The sequence below is a fragment of the Molothrus aeneus genome, chromosome 18, assembly GCF_037042795.1.
Source record: "Molothrus aeneus isolate 106 chromosome 18, BPBGC_Maene_1.0, whole genome shotgun sequence".
NCBI classification, from domain to species: domain Eukaryota; kingdom Metazoa; phylum Chordata; class Aves; order Passeriformes; family Icteridae; genus Molothrus; species Molothrus aeneus.
In genome coordinates, this window is record NC_089663.1 from 7,625,606 (window position 1) to 7,647,081 (window position 21,476).

The 21,476-nt window shown below is 44.8% G+C and overlaps 1 protein-coding gene across 15 annotated transcripts in view; it reads right to left on the minus strand.

Annotated features, from left to right (window-relative positions):
- Positions 1-21,476, minus strand: part of FBRSL1 (fibrosin like 1) — a 502,157-nt gene that overhangs the window by 276,287 nt on the left and 204,394 nt on the right. For all 15 annotated transcript variants that reach the window (XM_066562562.1, XM_066562557.1, XM_066562568.1 and 12 more), the window contains exon 3: positions 5,631-5,732. In XM_066562562.1, the coding sequence (XP_066418659.1) occupies positions 5,631-5,732 (102 nt within the window). The remainder of the gene's footprint in view (positions 1-5,630; positions 5,733-21,476) is intronic.

The window sequence follows — 21,476 nt, forward strand, 5'->3', positions numbered from 1 at the left end:
GACCTTAACACAGAGACCCTTAATGCAATTAATTTCCACAGCCACACTCCTGCCTGCTGATACAATGGGTTCAATTGACATGGCAAAGGTCACCAGTGCATCTGATGCTCACTGAGATAAGAGCCTGGACCTGACAAGATAACCACAACACGTGATGAACAATCTGCATGTCCTGCAATGCTTGAATGTGCTCCTTCTTGAATTCACTGACTTTATTCTGTTGGATAAACAGAGAGTATTATGCTTAGAAACACTGCAAAAACAGTCTGGTAGGATATCAAGCTACACAAGGTCTGAACATCTGTAACTGGCTTGATAAGCTACAGAACAGCTTCCTCACAGGACACTTTTATTCCTACAGCTGATGGCTGCAGACAGCAGAAGGAAAGATGCCCACTGACCAGGAATGAACAAACTGAGTGCAGTTAGCCAGAAACAACAGGAGAAGACCTCACAGAAATGCACAGAACCTACAGGAGTGCTGCTCCTGTTCAAACCATCACCTCTGCCAGCTTCACAAAACTCCTCCAGACTTTCTTTCTTCCTAAGTATCCCTCACTGAAACTTCGTGCCAGTCATTAGAACTTAATTTCTGCTGAAGCTGTTTCCACACAAGCATTTGGGGTTTTGTGGGCTGCAGATAAAAGCAGACAGCATGCTGAAGGGAAGGGAATTTTTGCCTCCAGAAGAATGGGATTTGCAAGGTTTCATGATCCTTCCATGTATATTCAAACCAGTTTCCCAAGAGTCATGGTTTGTGGAAGGGGTGCTAAAACTTTCCTGTTGCTACTCTTTTTAACTAGGATGGTCTTACTCCACTCTTCAAACTGCAGATCAGATCCCAGTGTGTCACACATGGGGAACAACGGACAGCACATGCCACAAAGAGTTTGCAGCCCACATGTTACTACCCCAGGCCTTCCAGAAACTCCTTCAGTGTGCTCTGTGACACCCCTGACCACGGCTCTGAGGTCCCACTGCCACCCTGCCAGAGCCAAGAGCGGGCATCCCACATGCAGCAAAGTTTACAGTGTGGATAAATGTGGAGATGTGGTTTGACTGTGGTCTGATTCTCACTTCAGAGGCTCATCTGATTGTGCTTCTGGCAAGGTAACTTCAGCCTGAGGCACACAGGAGGGACCTCCAGCTTTGTACCTGGCTGCTGCTCTAATCCCTGTGCCCCAGGAGGGGCAGCGTGGTACGGGAAGTAGGAGGGAAGGGGGAGACAGCGCCTGTGATGGCACACAAAGAAAAGCAGATCACAGTGAACTGCCTGAATTAGAAATCACAGAAGTTATTTTGTATTCATCTACCAGAGAGAGAATTTTATATCTAGCCTATACAATATGCTAAACACTTATCAAAGAACATTTAGAGAGAGGAAAATCTTTGCATTTCCTAAAAGACTGCTTTTCGTTTATTATGTTTAAAGAAAAACAAACAAACATATGAGGATAGGATGATGAAAAATTAGAAAAGATAGCCTGGGGGATGAGAAGAAAAGGCTCTCAACACCTTAGTAGCAGTGCTTGCTGGTTTTATGCACAGCTGAAGCCAATCCCTTGAAAAGGAGAGTTTTGACTCTTAAGTGGCCAGCACCTCTTGCAACATATTTCCTAATCAGCGAGTATTTATGGTCGATATTTTATATTTCCAATTTCCCCCTAAGGGCTCCTGAGAAAGCAGCACACCTGCCAACCTTTTCAGCTGGGCCAATAATTGCCAATTTGCTCTTTGCCTTAGTATATCACTCAATTTAGCCCTGGCTGTGCCCTGCATACATCCTCATTCATCTCTGTGCCCCCATGACAATTAGAGTGTTAGCTTCAGCTAACTAGGGCAACTATTCTACTAGGGTTGGAAGACAATTATTAGTCTATTTTCCCATCTTGTGGCAACAAAATTGAGAATCCATGACAATTACATTCAGCAATTCTGCACTCTGCCGCCTGTTCCCCCTCCTTGCCCCCACCTTCCGAATATTTCAAATTATCACAGCTCTACTACCACATTCAAATTTTCCATGTTCACAGGGAGTGAGGCTTCTATTTAAATGATAATGAGGGACGATCCATTCAATTTAGTGAGGGAGAAAATCCATTAAAAAGCAGGCAGTTCTTAGGCTGATGGGTCAAGAAAAAGATAAAACCCCTTTTTTCAAGCCATTATACAAGGCTCTGTGTGGATTTTTGGACTGTTCAGGACATCAGAAAAGATTAGGACAATTATGGAACATGGGGAAAACCAAAACAAAATGCCCAAGCTTTCCACTTTTACTTGGGTCAACACAACAAAATAGCAATATGGCTTATCTGGCTCTTAATTCTCTGGCAACTTCCAATTACCTCACACTGAAAGGCAGCAGAGCAAAATCCCATTTTGGAGAAAGGCTGTTGACTCTGTTTTGGTTGTAGAAGACCTGAGAGTACATGTGTAATAAGGATGTCAGCTCTGTACTAGTTTTTAAGGGAATTTTACATCTACACTGGGAACATAAGCAAGTGGTAGATTCCCATCTCCTCTCTGCACCACAAAACCTGGGCTAAAACTTCACTGTTTTTCTGCTCTGAAGTTTCATCATCCCAAAGAAGAGCCCAGCCTCAACAAATCAAACCTCTGCAGCCAGAGATGATTTCACTAAATCATAATAAGCACTTTTTTCCCCCAATGACCCATAATAAATGGCACTCAGTGTAATGTCTGGAAAGACTTACTATACAAGCCAGACAATTACTGTCTCACCATGAAATTGTATCATTCTCTCCCCACAGAATTTTTACTTGTGGCAAGGAAGGAGCAAAATGCTCCGGGTTTCATAGTGGATGAACCAATGGCTGCTTGTGTGTGTGTGTGTGTGTGTGTGCACACAATATAATCAATCATTTGCCTCAGTTTTCTTTAGAGTGCAATTATTTCATGACAGACCAGGCCACCTCTTGACTTCACGGTCCATTAGAGACTAATGACATGCATTAATGTAAATAAAGAACAACTTGCTGGCATCCCACTGAACAAGTCACCTCAAGGAACAAATGGCACAGAGGGGCTAAGCTGTTCAGAATAGCACCTCTGAAATGGGGACCAGTGAAGCTGGAGGGAGGATCTAGTGCTCCTGAGATGGCACCACTGCAGCTGACACTTGGATAGGCACATTCCCCACCACACCTGCTGTGTGCTGCCCTACAGCAGCCTGGCCTGTCACCTCCTGCCTCATTCACTCCATCGTTCACCCCGCTTGGTGGGGAAAGGCACGGGAGGGAAAGGCAGCACAGAGAGCAGTCCTGAAGGCCAAATTCACCAAGGAACAGCCCAGGTGCCTCCTGCTGCAGAGCATCCCTCTGCAGGGACACTGCTGGGTGCTGGAGCCTCTCTAACCAGCAGCCTTGAGGAAACACCATCCCTGCCTTCACTGGACATCCTGACTGCCCTGTGCTCCTGAGGACATACAAGGAGTTGTGCCACTCCAGTGTTTAAACTGAGTTCTGGGACACACAGCTCCAGAGCCAGCAGGCACCAAGCATGGCTGGACAGAAAATCCTGCAGGAATCAACACTCAGTAGAATCTTGTTGTCTCCTCTCCCTTTCCCTGCTCCCTCTCTACAGAGAGAGAACCAGTCTGCCTCCTCATCCCTTTGCACAGAAATGGGGAAAACCATCTGATTGCACCCCTGGGACTTCCTAAGACTTTGAGACAGTTGCTAAATAGGCTACAGAACATGTACCAGTACGTGAGGCAGTGTTATATGTAATTAAAGCTAAATTGCACTCATCAAATAACGAACTAAGAGCATTCTGTGATTCATGAACCTTACTTTTCAAACTGTTTAATTACTAATTTGAAAAATTCTCATTTGCCATGGGTCGCCAGGTCACGAGAGCAGCTTCAGCAAAGCTCTGAAGTGTGCCCCCGCCTCCAGGCACTGCCCAAACATCTCCTCTGACTAAAAAAGAACAGAGTGCCTATTTCCCACTGAATTTCACTGGCTGCTGAACAAGCTTTGAAGATTTTGCAGGAATTAGGCACTCGGAGTCAATTCCTACAGGCTCAGCCTGCAACTTTGGGGGCAAAGGGAAAGGAGGAGAAATACTGGAAGTGCATCAGCTTAACAAGAAAAGTCTCCAAGACCACTTAATGCTTTGACCTAAGCTAATGGCTAGGCTGGAATATGTTATTCCTTTCCTGCAGCCCCACTCTACAGCTACAGTGCAGCTCCCAGGCTGTCCTGCTCACACACCCATCAGGAGTGGCCGAGGGGAGGGGAAGCAGAGAATCCCATCAATGTGGATACGGGATCTTTTACACGTCCATAAAATCACCACCATTTCTGACTAAAACACAGCCCAAGATGTCCCACAGCAAGGGGGTTTGTCCCGGGGCCCCCTGGCTGCCTGGCCCCAGGGCGTGGGCTGGCAGTGCTGGAAGCAGATCACAGGACACGTTATTTTTCTCTTCCTCCCACTGCGTCGGCTGTTTACAGCGCCCCATTCACACTCCAAACATGTAGAGAGAATTTTCCCCCCCGTCACATTTCCCTGTCAGAGCTGTCAAGCTGAATCCCGCTTTAATCTGCCAAAAGCACTTTTCTGCTGACATTTTTAATAAATACTTTCAGCTTTTAAACACATTTGTGGGAGCCATTTTTTCCCCTTTTTCTCCCTTTTCCTCCTGTAGAACGGGCTCTGAAAGCCTTAATAGCAAATACATTACACTTATCAAAGGCTTTCCCCCCACCTCTTCCTTTTGCATCCTGAAGCGGAGGTAGTGTTTTCAATTTTAAAGCTAAATTAACTGTCCAATTGAATTTAGCTGGTGTGAGCTGTTTTCTGTGACAGGTTTTAGTTATGAAGCATATTTTACATTAATAGAACTCAACATGAAAACCACTCGCTCTGGGATTTCTGTGGCTTGCCATTGAAATGGCAAATTTAATATTTCAGACATGCTCGTGCCAGCGTTTGATTATTGTTCTTCATTTAAATCTCTCCTAACGGGAAAGGTCCTAATTAGTAAAAAATCATGTTTTAATGAAGGCGAAATGCTAATTGCTAACACAAAAAGCCTTCGTATAAAATTATCCCAGCACTGCCATTGATTTCTTGGTGACTCAAAAGCCCATTTGTGTGTTTACACACTAAGGCGCCATTTGCTTTTGTTTTATCATAACATTTCACTCAATGTACCATCGAATTTCCTGAGAGAAAGACAGCTTTCCCCCAAAACCCTCTCATATCTTGGCGGCAGGAAGCATAAAATTAGATGAACTAACTTTGCACCCAAACTATGTGATTACGTGCAGCAGTTAAACCCAAGGATGCTGTAAAAAGCTTTTTAACACAACTTCTTTGAAAAAAAACAAAACAAACCGCCAAGCCATTTTTCCCCAAGGAATAACAATTCCATTTTGTTTTCCCATCTCTGATCTTTCGCTTATCATATTATTTGCACCATGATTATAGTGTTTGCAAGGCAGCTCAACCACTTATGCCGTAACACTCAATCATGACATAAAAAAAAGTTATTACACAGTGACCTCTGGATGCCAACATTTGTTCAGCAAGATTTATGAAAAGCCATGTCAGCAGCGGGAATTGCTGCAGTGAAGCGATGCTTTCTCCTGAACGGTACTTACATCACTGAGACGGTCCCTTGAGCTGCTCCGCTGAGAGCTTGTGGCCTCCCTGATGCTGTCTTCCTCGCTATTTCTGCCACTTCTGCTTGTAGGGACCTTCATCTAGAGGGAGAAGAAGGAGGGGGAAAAAGGAGATTTTCAAGCACTGCTCTGCCACCTGTTCCCGAGGTTGCTGACGGCAGTTCAGTCAATGTTTCACTCCTACGCCCACCGTGGCAGGGGTGGAACGCAGGGGGCTCCTCTGCAGTTGTGCTTGGCCACCTGTGTCCACACTCCTTCTCACCAGCGTGGCGGGGAAGGTGCTTTTGGCACTCCTGGAAGCAGGTGAGGTTGTGCCTGACACGAGGGGAAAGTGGACAGACAGACAGACCCGCTTCACTCTGCTCCCAGCACTCCTCAGCTGGGGCACTGCTGGGGCTGCCTGACCCACCCAGGCCATCGCTCCCAGCCCAGAGATGATCCCTGGGCCACCCCAGGGACTGCACTGAGAGGTCATGATGGCCACTGAGGGACACTTGCTGAAACAACTTGCTTGAGATACTACGCAGAATTTGGAGCACATCAGGATTAACTCTTACATCCAAGGCTGGTGCTTTGACTGCTAAATCATCCCACTCCCTTCACCTGAAGTTGTGCTTGTGTTTGGACAGAAGTGAGAGAGCCAATGTTTGAAATCACAGCAACCTTCCTCCTACATCTGCAAAGAGTGTTACAGGGGGAGGAGAGGGGTAGGATAGATGTCATTCACAGCTTCATTCCTGGGCTCATTTACTAACAAATTATTCTGCTAATTCCCTCATGAAATATTGGGTGGAAAGAAGTGTTTAATTTATTAATAGGTTCTATTCATATCAGTTTGGTTCCATTTAAATTACACTATTTAAAATGTCGGCTTGTACAAATTGGTATTTTTAATGGCAATAAAATCCCTTTGTTTCTTGCTGTCCTGTTCCACGGTGGTGCTGGGAGCCAGCAGGGTTTGCTCCTGGTGCTGGTGTAACCCTTGCAGCCCTGCCCCTGTGGCACTGGGCACACTGGACAGGCTGTCACCATGTGGGCACAGCAATCTGAGTGCTGGGAGCACTGATCACTGCACTCCATGAATGTCTGACAGTGCTGCCAGCTAAGTGCCCCCCAGTCTGTCAATATTTTAATGAAATGTTCTACTGTGTGGAGAATGAGCTCCAGCTCTCATCCAGACTGCACAGCCCTGTATGGGCATGGGTAGCAGAAGTAAAAGAAAGAAAATATCATGCTCAGTAGATTTCTGATTAATGTCCTTGCTCTGCATGCCTTTCGGCCACTTACACCTCCCCAATACACTTTCTTCTGCAGGGTAAGACTTTTGGACACATCTAAGTGATAGAAATCAAAATTTTTTCATGGCCCCCTCATCATCCAACCACCATTCTCAGTGCAGTGCCCTGTCTCACTCCTTGTCCACCACCTTTCAAATATGTTGCCCACCTGAAAACTTTTATCAAAACCAATATTTCATCTTTGCTCCTATGTCAAAATGTTCCAAAGCACAGCACAGCAATGAGAGGTAATCCCTGCTGGGATCTGCTAGAATCATTCCCAACAACGGGGAGCTTGCATTTGCAACTATCCACACCGTGTATCAAGGCAAGAAATAATCCACCTGAAGTTCATGATGTTCAATCCATATTGTCGGTTCCCTTAATAACTAGGTCAACAACATCAAAAAGAGAACTCTAACTATACTACATCAATATTGGCCATAAGCCATCAAATTTTAAATTCCACATATAATTAAGTAAATTTGGTAAGATTTTTTTTCCTAAATGCATTAAATGATTGTCATTCACTTATTTTATTCTTTTTGAGGTCTTTATTAAGCAATTACTACTTCAGCTATGCCATTATCTTGCCTAGGATTGATGCCAAGCCAATAAGACAAATGGTAATACCCCATTAATTACAGCCTTTCATAACACTGGCACTCCAGCTTTCTTCTGTCATTTGGGTCTTTCTACACTTACTCAAAACCCAACTCCACTGGTTTCGAGTCATCAGCCAGCTCTTCTGAAACTCTTGGATGTAAAGTATCTGACCTGCCAATTTCAATCCTTCCAGACACAGCAGGTGCTTTGTTTCGCCCTGAAATAGGAACCACTTAACCATTACAGGGCAGAATTACAATTTCCCTAATACAGTACAGAAATGCCCATTGAATTCTGCAGCTTTCTGATTTCTGATCCGCAACCTTCTCCCTCCCACCAAGGAACACATCAAAGCCTGTCAAAATTATTACACTTCTGACCTAAACAACTCCTAGACAGCCACAAATTAAAGGAAAAATAAATTATGCCATTCCAAATCCTTTCACCTTCCCAAGTGCAAATGGTTGCTAGAATTAATTCAAAAGGACTAAACTGCCAGCTGTTTAAAGTTAGCACAGACTCACCCAACCTGTTACCAGACTGGATCCTTTTGCTGCTTTTCTTGAGTTACAGTCAGCTCCAAACACCACCTGTTTCTTTTCTCCAAATTTCATTAAAGGAAAACTACACCTACACACACAGTAACAAATTGAGACAATTTGACCTGACAAGGTCTTGCACAGGCAAGCAAATTAGAAGCATCACTGCTGCCATTAACCTTTCCAAGTAAATATCAATTATTAAACTTGCTGCACTACCTCTGTCCCCAGTTTGCTGCTGTGAATTAAGAGGGTCATCAGCCTTTTTGACAGATCTTGTTCATTTACACCTGCTGCCTGCCAGCAGGGGAGCCCGCACACCCGCAGCCCCAGCGCTCAGCCAAGCTGCCTTAATTCATCAGTAATTACCCTAATGAGCCACATGCAGGACCCAAGGAGGAGGACAAGTTGTTCTGCTAAATGGATGCATTGGTTTCAGGGGCACTCTCGGCAGACCTGGGTATTAGCAAACTGGCCAAAAGCTTCTTTCCCAAAGTTGCCACTGGCTCAGCTGCTTGATTTCTAGTGATTTTCTCTGGGTGTTTTTGCTTGAGTTCCAGAAATTCCTCCTGACCACGCTCCCTGATTGAGTTTTACTATAAAAACTAGTATTCCTCTCCCTTGGAAAAAGTCATTACTGTTCCAGAGGCAAAGTGGGCTCCTGGCCCTGCTCCCAGCCTGGGGATGTCATGTTCAGCTCAGCACAGACCCAAACAACCAACTCCCCAAATCCACAGGCAAAACACACTATGTCCTCTCATACAACACATTGCCAGGGACTTACAGAGGCATCAATGCAACACCAGCCATGGGGATTAAACACCTCAGGGGGATGAGCCAGATACCCCACCTAAAACTTAAGCAGCCCATATTGATTGTCCAGGGTATTTACACACAGTGGCAACGTCCTTCAGCAACCACAATTCCATATGCAATTCAACATTACAGGCTGTTCTCACCCAAAATCCAATCTCCTTGAGATGCACATTGTGTGTCCCCATCCCTCTGCTTTACCCACTGAGTATACCCAGGTCCTTGGGCAAAAACAATCCTGTGGATGGGTTTGCCTTGTTTGGGGCTGGACTAATCCAAACTGAAACTGGAGGGCTCCAGCCAGCGTAACAGAGCCAAATCAGAGACTGGGGGAACAGCGGGAGGAAGTGTGTGGGCCAAACCTGAGTGTGTTTGAGAAGCAAAACATCTCAAAATAACCCTGATGCCCAAAGCTCTGCAGAGAGGGGCTTGGAAAAGTGCTCCTCAGCCTCGTTTCCTGAAGGCAGGAGGTGGGAGGGAATCTTGTCTTAGACAAAGGCTGACTACTGTCACTTCAAGAGAGCAAAGCTGGAAGAAAACAAAAAGGCACATGGGGACAACTGAAGCTATTTGTTAATTTATCTCTTCCAAACCCTAAGACAGCAAGACATTAATGTCCACACATGTGAACTGAAACATTGAATAGGTGCTGAAGTTTTACTCCAGCAGAGCCTGTTCCATTGTTGAAGGGAATTCTCCAAAAGCATTAATTAAACTCAAAGCTGCTTAAAAACCAGACCAATGCAGTCTCCTGCAAGATAAATAACACCCCAGACCCACCACACACTGCAGAGCAAAGCTGGTGCCAGGCAATCCTGGCTCTCTGCAGTCAGCTTTCTCCAGGAAGGACAGATCTGTGTTTGGGAATGTGGAAGAGACCATTGCCAGCTCGGTGGGAGCAGGCCAGGGCTGCAGGCAGGGCAGGTACAGAGGGTTTGTAAGGCCATGATCAGTTTGCGTCCTGCAGGTGCTCACGGACAGTCCCAAGCCACGCTCGGAGCCAAGAATTATGAACCTTGCGCTGTTGGACATCATGTAGCATGATTAAATATCATAACTCATCCTGGTAATAACTCCAGCTCTGCTGTCCTGGAAGGCTGCTGCCTTTCCATTTCTCCCATCCAACTTCCCCCTCCCTACTTCTTCCTGTGGGGTGGGGGTGGAGGAATATATGAATGGGCAGAATGGGCCTTGCTTCCCTAAAAGGGCTTTTTCATTACCACTATGTTGGCTCTCAGCCCCTGCTTTTTAATCATAATAGATCAGCCTGCTCTCCATTTACTTAAGCTTTTCGGATGTCAGAGGGAAGCACGTTTTTATTTGGCACACCTATTTTCACATCGTGGGCACGCTGCCCCTGCTCATTATTAATAAATACACTTCGATTTATCACAAGCTCCATTTGAGTGCCACGGGGAGCCTGGGGCAAAAGGAGACAAATTCTTTTCTTAAGTTGTTCTGAAAGGTGCTGGGCTTGCCGACCCTCACCCCCATTAACCCAGCACAGCTCGTGTGCTCCTACTGGGAGCTCCACGGCCTGTGCAGCGGCAGCCTCGGACTGATCTTGTGCCATCTCAATATATTTGTTCATTATCTTGCGCACACACAGAAGCATTTGGAAATGTACTCGGGGCACAGGCCAAATTGAATCATCTGCCTTCATTTTCCACACGATCTGAAGCTACAGCTGCTACAACAGGCTGTGGGATTTTTATTTTCCTTCCTTAACAGTTTTTTTCCCCCTCGCTCTTAAAGTCACAGCGGTCTCATTTTAAACCCCTTGCTGTTGCTTGGGTTTTATCTGTGTTGTATAAAACGGGTCTTGCATACACACAGGGTGGGAAAAGAAATTCCCAGCAATCTCTCTCTGCACAGTTCTGAAGGAAAGACAGAAAGCAGAAGCCTCAGGGAGAGACATAATGAAGGTATTAATCTCAGACATGCCTGTTCTGGTGGCTCAGATGGGTCTATTAATCCACTAATCCTGTCACCTCTGCCAGTGGACAGGCAGCAGCAGGAATGGCACCCACTGACTTTGTGCTGCATTCTGGAGACAGGAATGGTCCATGAAAACAAAGCTGCCCTTCCAGATCAGAAGGGCAAAGAGCTCCGCACAGCACTGAGCCAAGTTACCGCCTTTCAGGAACACATGAACTTTGAGAAGAAAGTTTAATTCCTTTTTAAAGCTCTGCAAGATCCACTTTCATTTGTATTGAGAGAGAGGACAGACCAAACACAGCCTTTGGATTTCCATGTTACTGACTTCATGGTAAATCTATTTTGGCAGGAGCCACTTGGAGATAAGTGGGTAGAGCTGAGAGGCGTCCAAGTCCCAGAGTTTAGGTCCAAGCTTTCAGATCACCAGAGACAGGGATGAATCAACCTTATCATGCTCATCTATCTAAACTAATGCTGCTGAACACCACTTTACATCTCATCAGCAGGTAATGACTTCATCATCAGCTCTGCCAAAGGACCCTTTTTCAACTCTTTCTACAGGGTTGAAGAAAAATTTCCTGCAGGTAAAAAACATCATTCAACAAAGATCATGATTTCCTATGGCTACAAGAATTGATAGGACCAACTGTTGAAAAAAATTATCAAAAATAATTGTATGGCCTGTCCCCTTCCCAATAAAGGATGAAAAGGATGCTTAAACAATATTTTGAGGGACTTTTTTTGCTAACATTTGCTTGCATTTTATTATCAAGTCCCAGATAAGCTCATGTTTCTCTGGTAGGCTATCAGCAGTAGCAGCTTTCTGCAGCAGGAGACAGTAAACTGCCTTAATAAATACAAATGGACAATTTAATTAAAATATATTGGAGACTTGGAAAAAGTACTATTTGTGGATGAAACAGTCTGTTAAGGGATTGCAGTCAGGGCTTACTCAGTGTGTTCTAGGCAGGCAACAGTAAGTGGCAGTGAAAAAGTGCACAGAGCTCTACCCCAATGATTAAAGGCCACGCCGAAATTATAAACGTCTGTTTTCCAGAAAGTGGGGGGGGAAGTCACCCAGTTGCCTCTGGTTTTAATGTTTGAAACAAAACAAACCATTTGGCTTTAAAAATGTACTTCTTTAAACCTGAAAAGACCCACGTATCAAAACAAGGTGGAATCAGCTAAACACATTACTTCTGATTTGTTTCCTTGAAAATCCAGCCTTAATGCATTCTAACAAAATTTATCTATCCCAAGCATACCCCATAATGAGATCAACTGGGAAAAATATCAAGCTTGTTTGTATATTTTATACTTGCTCTAACTTGGCAGTTTGGAGATTATGTATTCCCTAGGTCCCTCCTTAAATCGTTTCACACACTACAATTTGATTTTCTTTGCTTGCCCTTTTCCACAATTTTTTTTGATACATTTTATTGAGTTCTGGCTCAGAGGGAAACGTTTCCTTTGAATTAAGGGTGCAATCATTTTTTCTCCCCTCTAAATAAGGACATATGGCGTAGAAAGCAATGTTATGGTTTGAGTATTTTATGATTGAAGTAGGGCTCATTTTAAAAAAAATGACAGTAGCATCAGGTTGGATTAGAGAAGTTTTTCTAATTGGGTGGTGCTGCTGTGGATACTGTGATGGGCTATCTTGGCCATAACTCATTTTAAACAGGACATGTCCGTTTTTACTTACTGTGATGAAGAAGTAAACAGCAGCAGTGTTATGATACTAAAGGAAAATTGTCCTTTTTTTTTTTGAGAGTCACTCAGTTCCATGATGTTTCCAAGGTTAGTGTTTGCACATTTACCTGCTATGCAGACTACTGGTTCCCTAATCCTGGTTTACCAGTTTCTTTTGGCTAATTTACATCAATAACTTGTGTTGCAGCCAAGCAGTTTGTAATACAGTGGTTCGTTTTTACCTCTCCCTGGGATGCAGAGAACTTGAATTGATGCTAGCAAAGGATTTCTGAGCTTAGAGTGAATCAGCTGCTGAAGTAAGGCAAATACAACAACTTCTAATAAAAAGTATTATGACAAACCAAAGTATTCAAAAGCCACTGATAGTTTCCCAGCTACATGAGCAACATTAACTACTCACTAACAACCTAACTTTCCACCTTAATGCTTGCAACCAGATATGAGGGTCACCTTCCATTTCTAAGAGCAAATGAAACCCAAGCTCCTTTGGCCTGGGCAGCTGCCTTTGCAGTTTTTGGAAGAACTCCTGTCAGGTGCTGTGATTAGCCAGGGCCACATCCTGCAGTGAGCTCAGCCTCGGCTCTCTGGGAGAGTCTTCTGACAGGGGAGGAACTCTGTCTGACCTCGTGGCTCTTGTGAGGAGCCATGGAAAGAGCAGGCCAGAGCCCTGGGGGCCTGGAGAAGCCTCTCTCCCCAGTGCCCAGCACACGTATGGAGCAGCAGGGCTGGCTTTTCTGCAGCTCTGGAAGTGCTGCAGTGATTTTTCACAGCTCCTGGGCTGGCAGGTGGCCCCGGCTGCGGAGCAGAGCCGGCACCGCTCCCCAGCACGGCCGTGCTCCCGGAGCAGGAGCCTCGCTGCCATGAGAGAGCTAATGCTTATTTTGGAAAAAAGCTGGTGCTTAAGCAGGCAAAACTGCTCGATTTTACAGCTGCCATCAGGCCTGCATAGCAAACTGCACTCTGCATGCCCCCAGCCGCACTTGGCAGATGGCAGCAGACAGCTGGGAGAATCTGGGTTTGACATACGTCAGTGACAAACTGTGTCAGCCTAGACCTGCTCCGGTTACAGGCAGGCAGTGTGTGAGCCCGAGTGAGACTGGGACTGCCCGGGGGAAACAGCATTCCCAACCTTCCCAACTCCAACTGCCCTCCACAACAGGGCATGCAGATGGCACCTGTGAGCCCTTGGGGCCGGCTGCATGAGCCAGGCAGGGCAGTAGAGGGGCATGGACTGGGTTTGTGTGGCCAAGTCTTGGTGGCAGGGTGTCTGCTGTGAGAAGCTGCCAGAAGATTCCCCCATGTCCCATGGAGACAATGCCAGCTGGCTCCACTGCTGGCCAAAGCCAGGCCCATCAGCAATGGTGGCAGCACCTCTGGAACAGCACAGTTCAGAAGGGGAAAAAGTTGCAGCACAGCAGCATTTGCAGCCAGAGAGAGGAGAGAGAATATGTGAGAGAAACAGCCCTGCAGTCCCCAAATCAGTGAAGGTGGAAGAGAAGGAGGTCTAGGCAGCAGAGAAGTTGCCCTGGAGCCTCATAAGGAGGTGACAGGTCTCAAGGAGTAGCATCCAATAAACAGCCCATGAGAGAACTGAAAGCTTCTGAGCCTCTCAGAGCTGAAAGCCTCCGTGCCTCTTGAAAATAAGATTTGTAGCTTCAAGTTTCACATAAAGATGATTTGGACCTGTGACTCTCGGTTATAAAATGCCATCCAATATGCATCAAATAGAAAATTGATTTGGCACGGGGTTTTTTTGGTAATGGGAAAGAAATGGATACACTGAAGATGAGCTCAGAACTCTTGGAGCAGATGCATCAAGTGTTACCAATCTGGTGCAGTGGACCATAGCAAAAGGATCACTGTAAGGGAAGTAGCTCCAAGCAGGACAGGGGGATGATTGACTAAGCATCCACTTAGCAAGGAGAGAGCTGTGTTCAGCTGGAGCCAACACACTAAATTGGGCTGAGCTTACACGATGCTTTTAAACACCATGTAGGAGGCAATCAGAATTGACAGCTTTAACATTGCTGCCATCTATGCATACAGATACCATCTATTAAAGGCCAATATCAACAGCTGTGATGTTCAAAGCAAAAGTAGATTTAATATATATATTAAATTGTCCAAAGCTGCAGGAGATGTTTCAAAATATATTAGGAAATTCCACCAAGAAAAATATCTCTGTATATTTTAGTAGTTCTCTTCTGGTAAAGCTACTCCACAAAACCGAGGACTTTGATTTCAATATGAAAGGTGATGATAACCTTCAGAAGTGATTTTAGTGAAAGAAGATCCCAAAAAGCAAGGTAAACTTGTTACTAATTATGTCAGACAGGCAAAGCATTCAGTGCAGTTCAGCCTCAACCTTGGGGAGAAAACAGACATTCCTGAGCCTTCTGATAGCTAAAGGAAGATATCAGACAACATTTGCCCAGAACAAAGTCCAGACCTGTGGCACAAGCTATAGAATGGGAGATCATGTCACACATGTTTCAGCTGATCTTGGAATACCCACTGAGAAAACAGTCAAAAGACAAGTATTGGAGATATATTTCAGAAGAGCAACCAGGCCTGGCTGGGCTGCTATAGGCACAGTGCTGTGATACCAGGCCTGAGCAGCAGAAGAAAAGAAAACCAAAACTGGAGTAAATTGACTCAAATTATTTCAACAAGGTGCTTTCATTTCTTCAATAATTTTGGCTGAAAAGGAAACTGGACAAATGTGATACATTTAAGATTCTAGATGGACTCATACTACAAGGCATTCTGATAAAGGTTAGTGCTATATAAATATCAATAAAGCATATTTTAAGTGAAGACCAGATCAGCTGAGTTCTCAGAAAGTAGTGTCAATAAATAAACACTAATGTTCACTACAGAAGGTAAAAGGATTTAAACAAGGTTTGAAGCTATTCAATAGTCACATCAATATCTGAGAAAAAATGTTATCAAAACCACTCCAGATAAAATTCATAGATGCCAATGATACCTTTTTAGAATAAATAAGGAAGAGGAGGGGAAGGCAGCTTTAGGCAGCAGCTTGAATTCTGTGGAAAATGCTCAGGAGAAAAAGCATATCCCAAAGCAGGGCTGCAGTGTGGGCATGAGCAATGAGAGCAGCTCCTGCAGAGGGAAAGGCTGGGAGCTGACACTGGATTGTGTGTCCTTATGGTCTTGTGTATAATGCTACACCCAAGGGGAACTAATCCAACTCCTCAGCAGGGGAAGAGAGGCCACTTTCTCTTGGATGCAGCATTGACAGGAATGATTTTGGAAGGCCTTCAGCCTCCCCAGTGCACCAAGGCACAGCTCCACTGAACAGACAAGCCATGGTGGGTACAGCCTAACCCATGGGACAAACTTGGAGAGTTGTCCTGGACTGGTCCAAGTCCTTCTTATGGAGATCACAGAGACCAACTAAACCACCATTAAAAAAGCAGAAATTGCCAGCAGCTCTCCAGATGTGAGGCACTGCAGGTCTCTCCCTACCTAGAGCTGGGCACAAAAGCTGCCCCCTGATGCTGCCCAACAGTGAAGGCAGCCTGTAAACCCCTTTGGGTTCCTGTCCACAATTGAAGGCAGAAACAAAAAACAACCACACTCTTGCTCAACAATTCACTCAACCCCTCCAAGTGTCCCATGTGAAAAAGCTGTGCTTAGTACAGTTGGGTTTCAAATTCATTGCTAGGACTCTGAGGCACCACAACAACACAATTAAAACACCACCAGATGTGTGTCATATAATACATGTTAAAAAAAGAAAAGACATACTGTGTGCAGATACAACAACAATTTGCTGTTCAAATTAATTCAGGAATCAGTACCATCCCTATAAACCCAATATATAAAACATATGCTACTGTAGGCATGCATAAATTGCATGCATTTTTATCCAGATAAAGCCACACGTGCAACTAATAAACCAAAGTGAAAAAAAGAAAAGAAACAAAGTAAATAAATGCATGCAAAGGCTGCCTAGGGAATAATGAATTTTGCAGGAACTGCTGTCAAAGATCACAGTGCTGAGCAGAGAGCCCCAGCCGTGCTGGTCCCTACCCCCAGCAGGACAGGCCCAGCCTGGCCCTGGGCCATGGGAGCAGCAATTCCCATGGAGCAGACATGGACCCCAAACCAGCTCTCCTGCCAGCCCCGGGCTGAGGTTAAGCTGCAGGGGCACAGTTCAAACCACAGGAGAGTCTCCCCCATGCCCGGGATCTGGCTGGCATTGGGTGTTTTCAGCTGTTCCACAGACCAGCCCCACCGTCACGTCCCTTTTATGGCTCACAGTCCCCTGAAACCCAGAGCAAGGCTCCAGCCCCACAGCAGCTGGGGGAGCTGCTGGCATTAAAGGCAAGAAGAGAAGCAGCAACCACTGGCTGCCTGGCACAGGGGGAGCTTAGCAGAGCAGAGACAATTCCCATGCACACCACCATGAGTAGTTTTATTCCAGCTCCTACCTTGTGCAAGCCAGACCTCCAATTTGCTTTTATTACTCATTCAAACTCTACAAAGCCGCTCCCTGAACTCTCTCTAGGCTTTTGGGATCTGTCCTTTCCCTGGCAGAGGTCTTTGTCCCACAGCCAGCTGTCCCTGGTCTCCCAGAGGCACTGGAGAGCTGACCACAGCTGCTTCTGCTCAACAGGAGCCAGAGCCATTTTCATCTGCACAAATCAGAGCAAACCTCACACCTCTGCAGGTCTGGACTTGAAGCAGAGGCAACCCAAAACACCACTGCATGTCTGGTTGTGATCATCCATGGTGATCATCCACTGTGATCAGTCACAACTTTGGAGTTGTCAAGGAAACTTTCAGTAAGGCCACAAGCTCCTACACCACCAGAGCAAGTTTTCTGATTTGAGAAAAGTGTTCAAACTACCAGAGCCAGCACAGCCAGCTCCTCAAGGAAACACAGAAGCAATTTCCTCTAACTGCCCAGGGGACATCCTGTTTGCTGACTGACATCCTGAAGAAAACAAAAATCTCAGAATAATTAGAGGCTAAGCAACTAAGGTGAAACCCTTTGGTAATTTTCAGTCCTGAGTAACTAGAAAGGGGTGACAATTATTTTAGCTAATGACCACTGAACTTTGAGATTAATGCTCACAGCCGAGGAAGGGGAAGCAGCTCTTTAGGAGGCAGCTCTGCTGCCAGGCTGAGCCCAGAGCTCCTTGAAATACCTGGCTGGTACCTGGCTACCTTCAAGGGACACAGGGCACTACCCAAACATGCAAGGAACTAAAACCAGCCCCAAAAGCTCAGTGCAGATGGACTGGGATCCTGCCCTACCTTCTTCCCACTGATTCCAGTAGTTTATGGCAGAGAAAAATCCTTGTTGCTGGCTCTGGCTGTACTGTCATGATGTGCAGCACAGGAGTGGCTTGGCAGTAGCTACACATTCCCTAAAACAGTGGTTTTTTACCATTTCTCAGTCACAGAAGGACTGGCTGACACTCTGCAGCTTTGATACAGCTGAAAGGGCAAACTGCAGAGGTAGACACCAGGCAGACACTGAGGGTTATCCAGCTGGCCCAAAGTGCTCCCTGTGAGTTTAGACAGCCTCTCCTCACTGATTCTGCAGAGAAAAATGTAATTGGTGCCTTCCAGAAAGGAGCCAGGCTGTGCTGGGGATGAGCTGGGTCCAGAGGAGGGGAAGCCTAAGGCAGGCTCAGAGAAATGAGAGCCATTCCACTTCACTGTTTCACAGAGGGCACAAAGGCTTGCCAAAGCCCAAAATAAACAAGTCCACTAGTTCAACTAAAACCCTGATTTGAAGCTGATTTAAAGCATTGTAAATGCTTGTCAAGTTTTAAGCCAACCCTTCATTTTGTTCAGGTTAAATAAGTTATCAATGAGTTTAACTTGAGCTGGAACAAGAAGCTTCTAAAATGAAACTAAAGTAACAGCCCAGTTAATTGAGCCTGCTGCAGTCCTTCCCAGAAGGATGGTCTTAGCTTCAGGAAATGCTCATCTTCCTTGTCACATTTGGTGCAGAAAGGTATTTCAAACAGTAATAAGCATCTGCTTTCTCTACTTGTTCAGTGGGAAAGTCTAGAATTATACACACAGCACCTTAGAGGATGCTGTAATAGCAAGATGCATTTATTAATGATCCTACTAATGTTTCCTGAGAGCATCTCCAAATACTCTGCAAATACCCATCAAATTTAAATAGCAAGGATGTGCAGTGGGTAGTATTATCCTCCCTTCTTGGAAAGGATGAAAAGACCAGATGACTTTGGGAACATCAAGCAATGAACCTGGAATAAGGCTGGGACTACAACTACAGAGAAAAACGGGATGGCTGAAAGCACTGCAGCTTTTAACAGCAACCATCTTGCATCTTAACCACAAGATCATTCTCCCTGGGTGACATGTAAGCAAATATTTCTTAAAATGAAAGCATAATGTTAATAGAGTAGAGATTGCTGAGAAAGCAAAAAAAAAGGGAATTGTTGCTTTCTTGGATACTACATGGAAATCCTACACCTCCACAGGAAATATTTCAGTAAAAAGAGACACAGAGTTACAGCATGAAAAAAATGAAGCCACTAGATAAGGCAGGTTTTGTGAAAAAGGGGTAAGGGGAGCATGGCCTTTGCTGCTGGGAAGATTTGGTGGGATTCAGGACTGCTCTGAATGCATGGGTCAGTGAGGTTTTGCTGTGGCACAAAGGTCTGAGTGCTGCCCAAGGCAGGAGGCTTCCAAGCACTTGGATACAGATCTGGGAAATGACCAAGGTCTCTCTCACCATGGGATCTTTAACAGCAGCACTGGGGCCCCAAACCAGGGGGGACAAAACTGAAAGCTGAATCCAGAGACCAAAAGTCAGGAAAAGGACTTCTCTGAACTGTAGCTCTTCCTGAAAGAGCAACTGTGGGAGAAGGAAGAAATCCCAAAATAACAAAACTCATGAAGGCTCTATGGGTAGAGCTAAATAACCAGATAATTATCCAGATTTTATGGCTCCTTTGTTGCTGCCTGCAGATGAGAAGAAAGAGAACAATAGAAGTAGCAAGCAGGGATGGCCAAAGCCTCTAAAATACTGATGCAGAAACTGAACATTTCTTCTGGAGATGTTAAACTGGTCTCACATGGAGCTTTTGTGCTAATAGTTGTCTCAGTCAAGATGCAAATTCTTTATAACAATACACATCCAGATACCACTGCAGTGTAAATACCCTTGCTCAAAACACTTTGCATCTTGCTGCTGCTCACTGCTGTACCTGGCAGTTTCCTATTTAAAACAGGATTACTTGCTAAAGGAAACCATGAACAGAGGGCTAAAGGAAACAATCTTATTCACTGAACCAACACTGTTGTCTCAGCAAAACAAAGCAATTAACATCTGAGTTCACAGGAAAATATATTAGCAGAACAGATGCATGTGCATGTATTTTGGCCCTTTGGTAAAATGTGCTGTTTTGGGGCCAGATGTTTCTGCTCATGCCAAAGAAGAATCCAGCTGCATCAAGCTGTGAATATTTCTTCTGATCTGTCAAAATCTGCTATGAACTAGAAGAGAAAAAAACAGTACTGAAGTTTGAAATAGAAGTCTGTTTTCCACTGGGGATTTTACCACCATCTGTATTTTAAAAGCTTTAGTAGAACTTGACAGAGCCTGAAAAAGTTTGCAGCACAATAGGTAAAGCACATGGAAATACCATTCAAGTAAGGTTTCTGGTAGTTGAAACATATGGTAAAAGGCTAGTTTTATGCATTTTTTCCCCTTAAAAATCAATTTATACTTATTAGTTGGATTTACAACATGTTAAAATTGTAGGGCCTTTTTTGAAATGTGCTGCCATTATGAGCTGAACTCTCATTATTGAGATGATAGAGGAATATTGAATTACTGGGCAAACAAGGTCCTTTTTCAAAAACACCACAGCAATTGCTTTTCTCACGGTTTCTAAAACCAGGTGTTGTTTTTTCTTGCATTAATAGAATTACTATGGATTTGCACTGATGCAAGAGTAAAATCATATCATTTTACCAGAGCCATAAAAAAGGAGCCAAAATGGAAACAGAACAGCTAAGCAGAAAACATGAAAGCATCTCATAATGCCATTAAATTCACAAACTACAACAGATTTGTCAAAACTTGGTGTTGTCCCTCCTAAAAATCATCCACCCAGCAGGACCAGCATGCTCCCACCTCCCAGACCACCTGTGCAAAAGCCTGGAACTGATCTCACAGAAAGCTCTGTTGTTTTATCCCCCTAAACCACCTCCTTCTGCCCCAGGGACAATGCAGTGGCAGGAGCAGCCTCAAACTGTGACAAGTGGCTGCACCATTATTTTCTAGCAATTCCTAAAACTGAGATTTTCTAACCACAACTTGACTCCTACAGGCATTGAGATTCCAATCTCTCCTGGTCCATCCCCAAAATTTCAGCCTTATCAAAAAAATTAAAGCTTCTGAATCAGACACACATATATGGTACAGTACAAATGAAGCAGAATGCAGCTGGGTATTTCTGAACTGAACTCAGTTTTCCATTCTGCTCTTCTCAGCTCTCCACATTCATCTGCCAGCAGCCAGGCAGCTGTGCTGCCTTCCAGGTGTGCAGCACAGCTTTGCCACTGACAGGGTTATCTATTTTACAAAGAATTATGCTGGCAGTGAAAATCACAGTAGAATTGTTTTGAAAGAAGCAAGCCTCAGATGGACAATTTAGATTTCACAGAAGTTGAAAAAGGATTTGCAGGTTCAAATTATTAATCAACACCCTGCCAGGCAGGGGCCAAGAGCAATCTGCTGGTGCTGAGTTTTCTTGGACTTAGACTGTAAAATCTGGATTTTAGATTGGCTCAGTGAGGAGGACTTCTGTGCCTACAGCCCGTTGCTTCTGCAGTATCCAGGCAATATAGATCCCTGGCTTTTAGGGGCAAATATGAACTTAGGGATGGTGGGGTAAATTCTGCAAGGAAATTAGGGA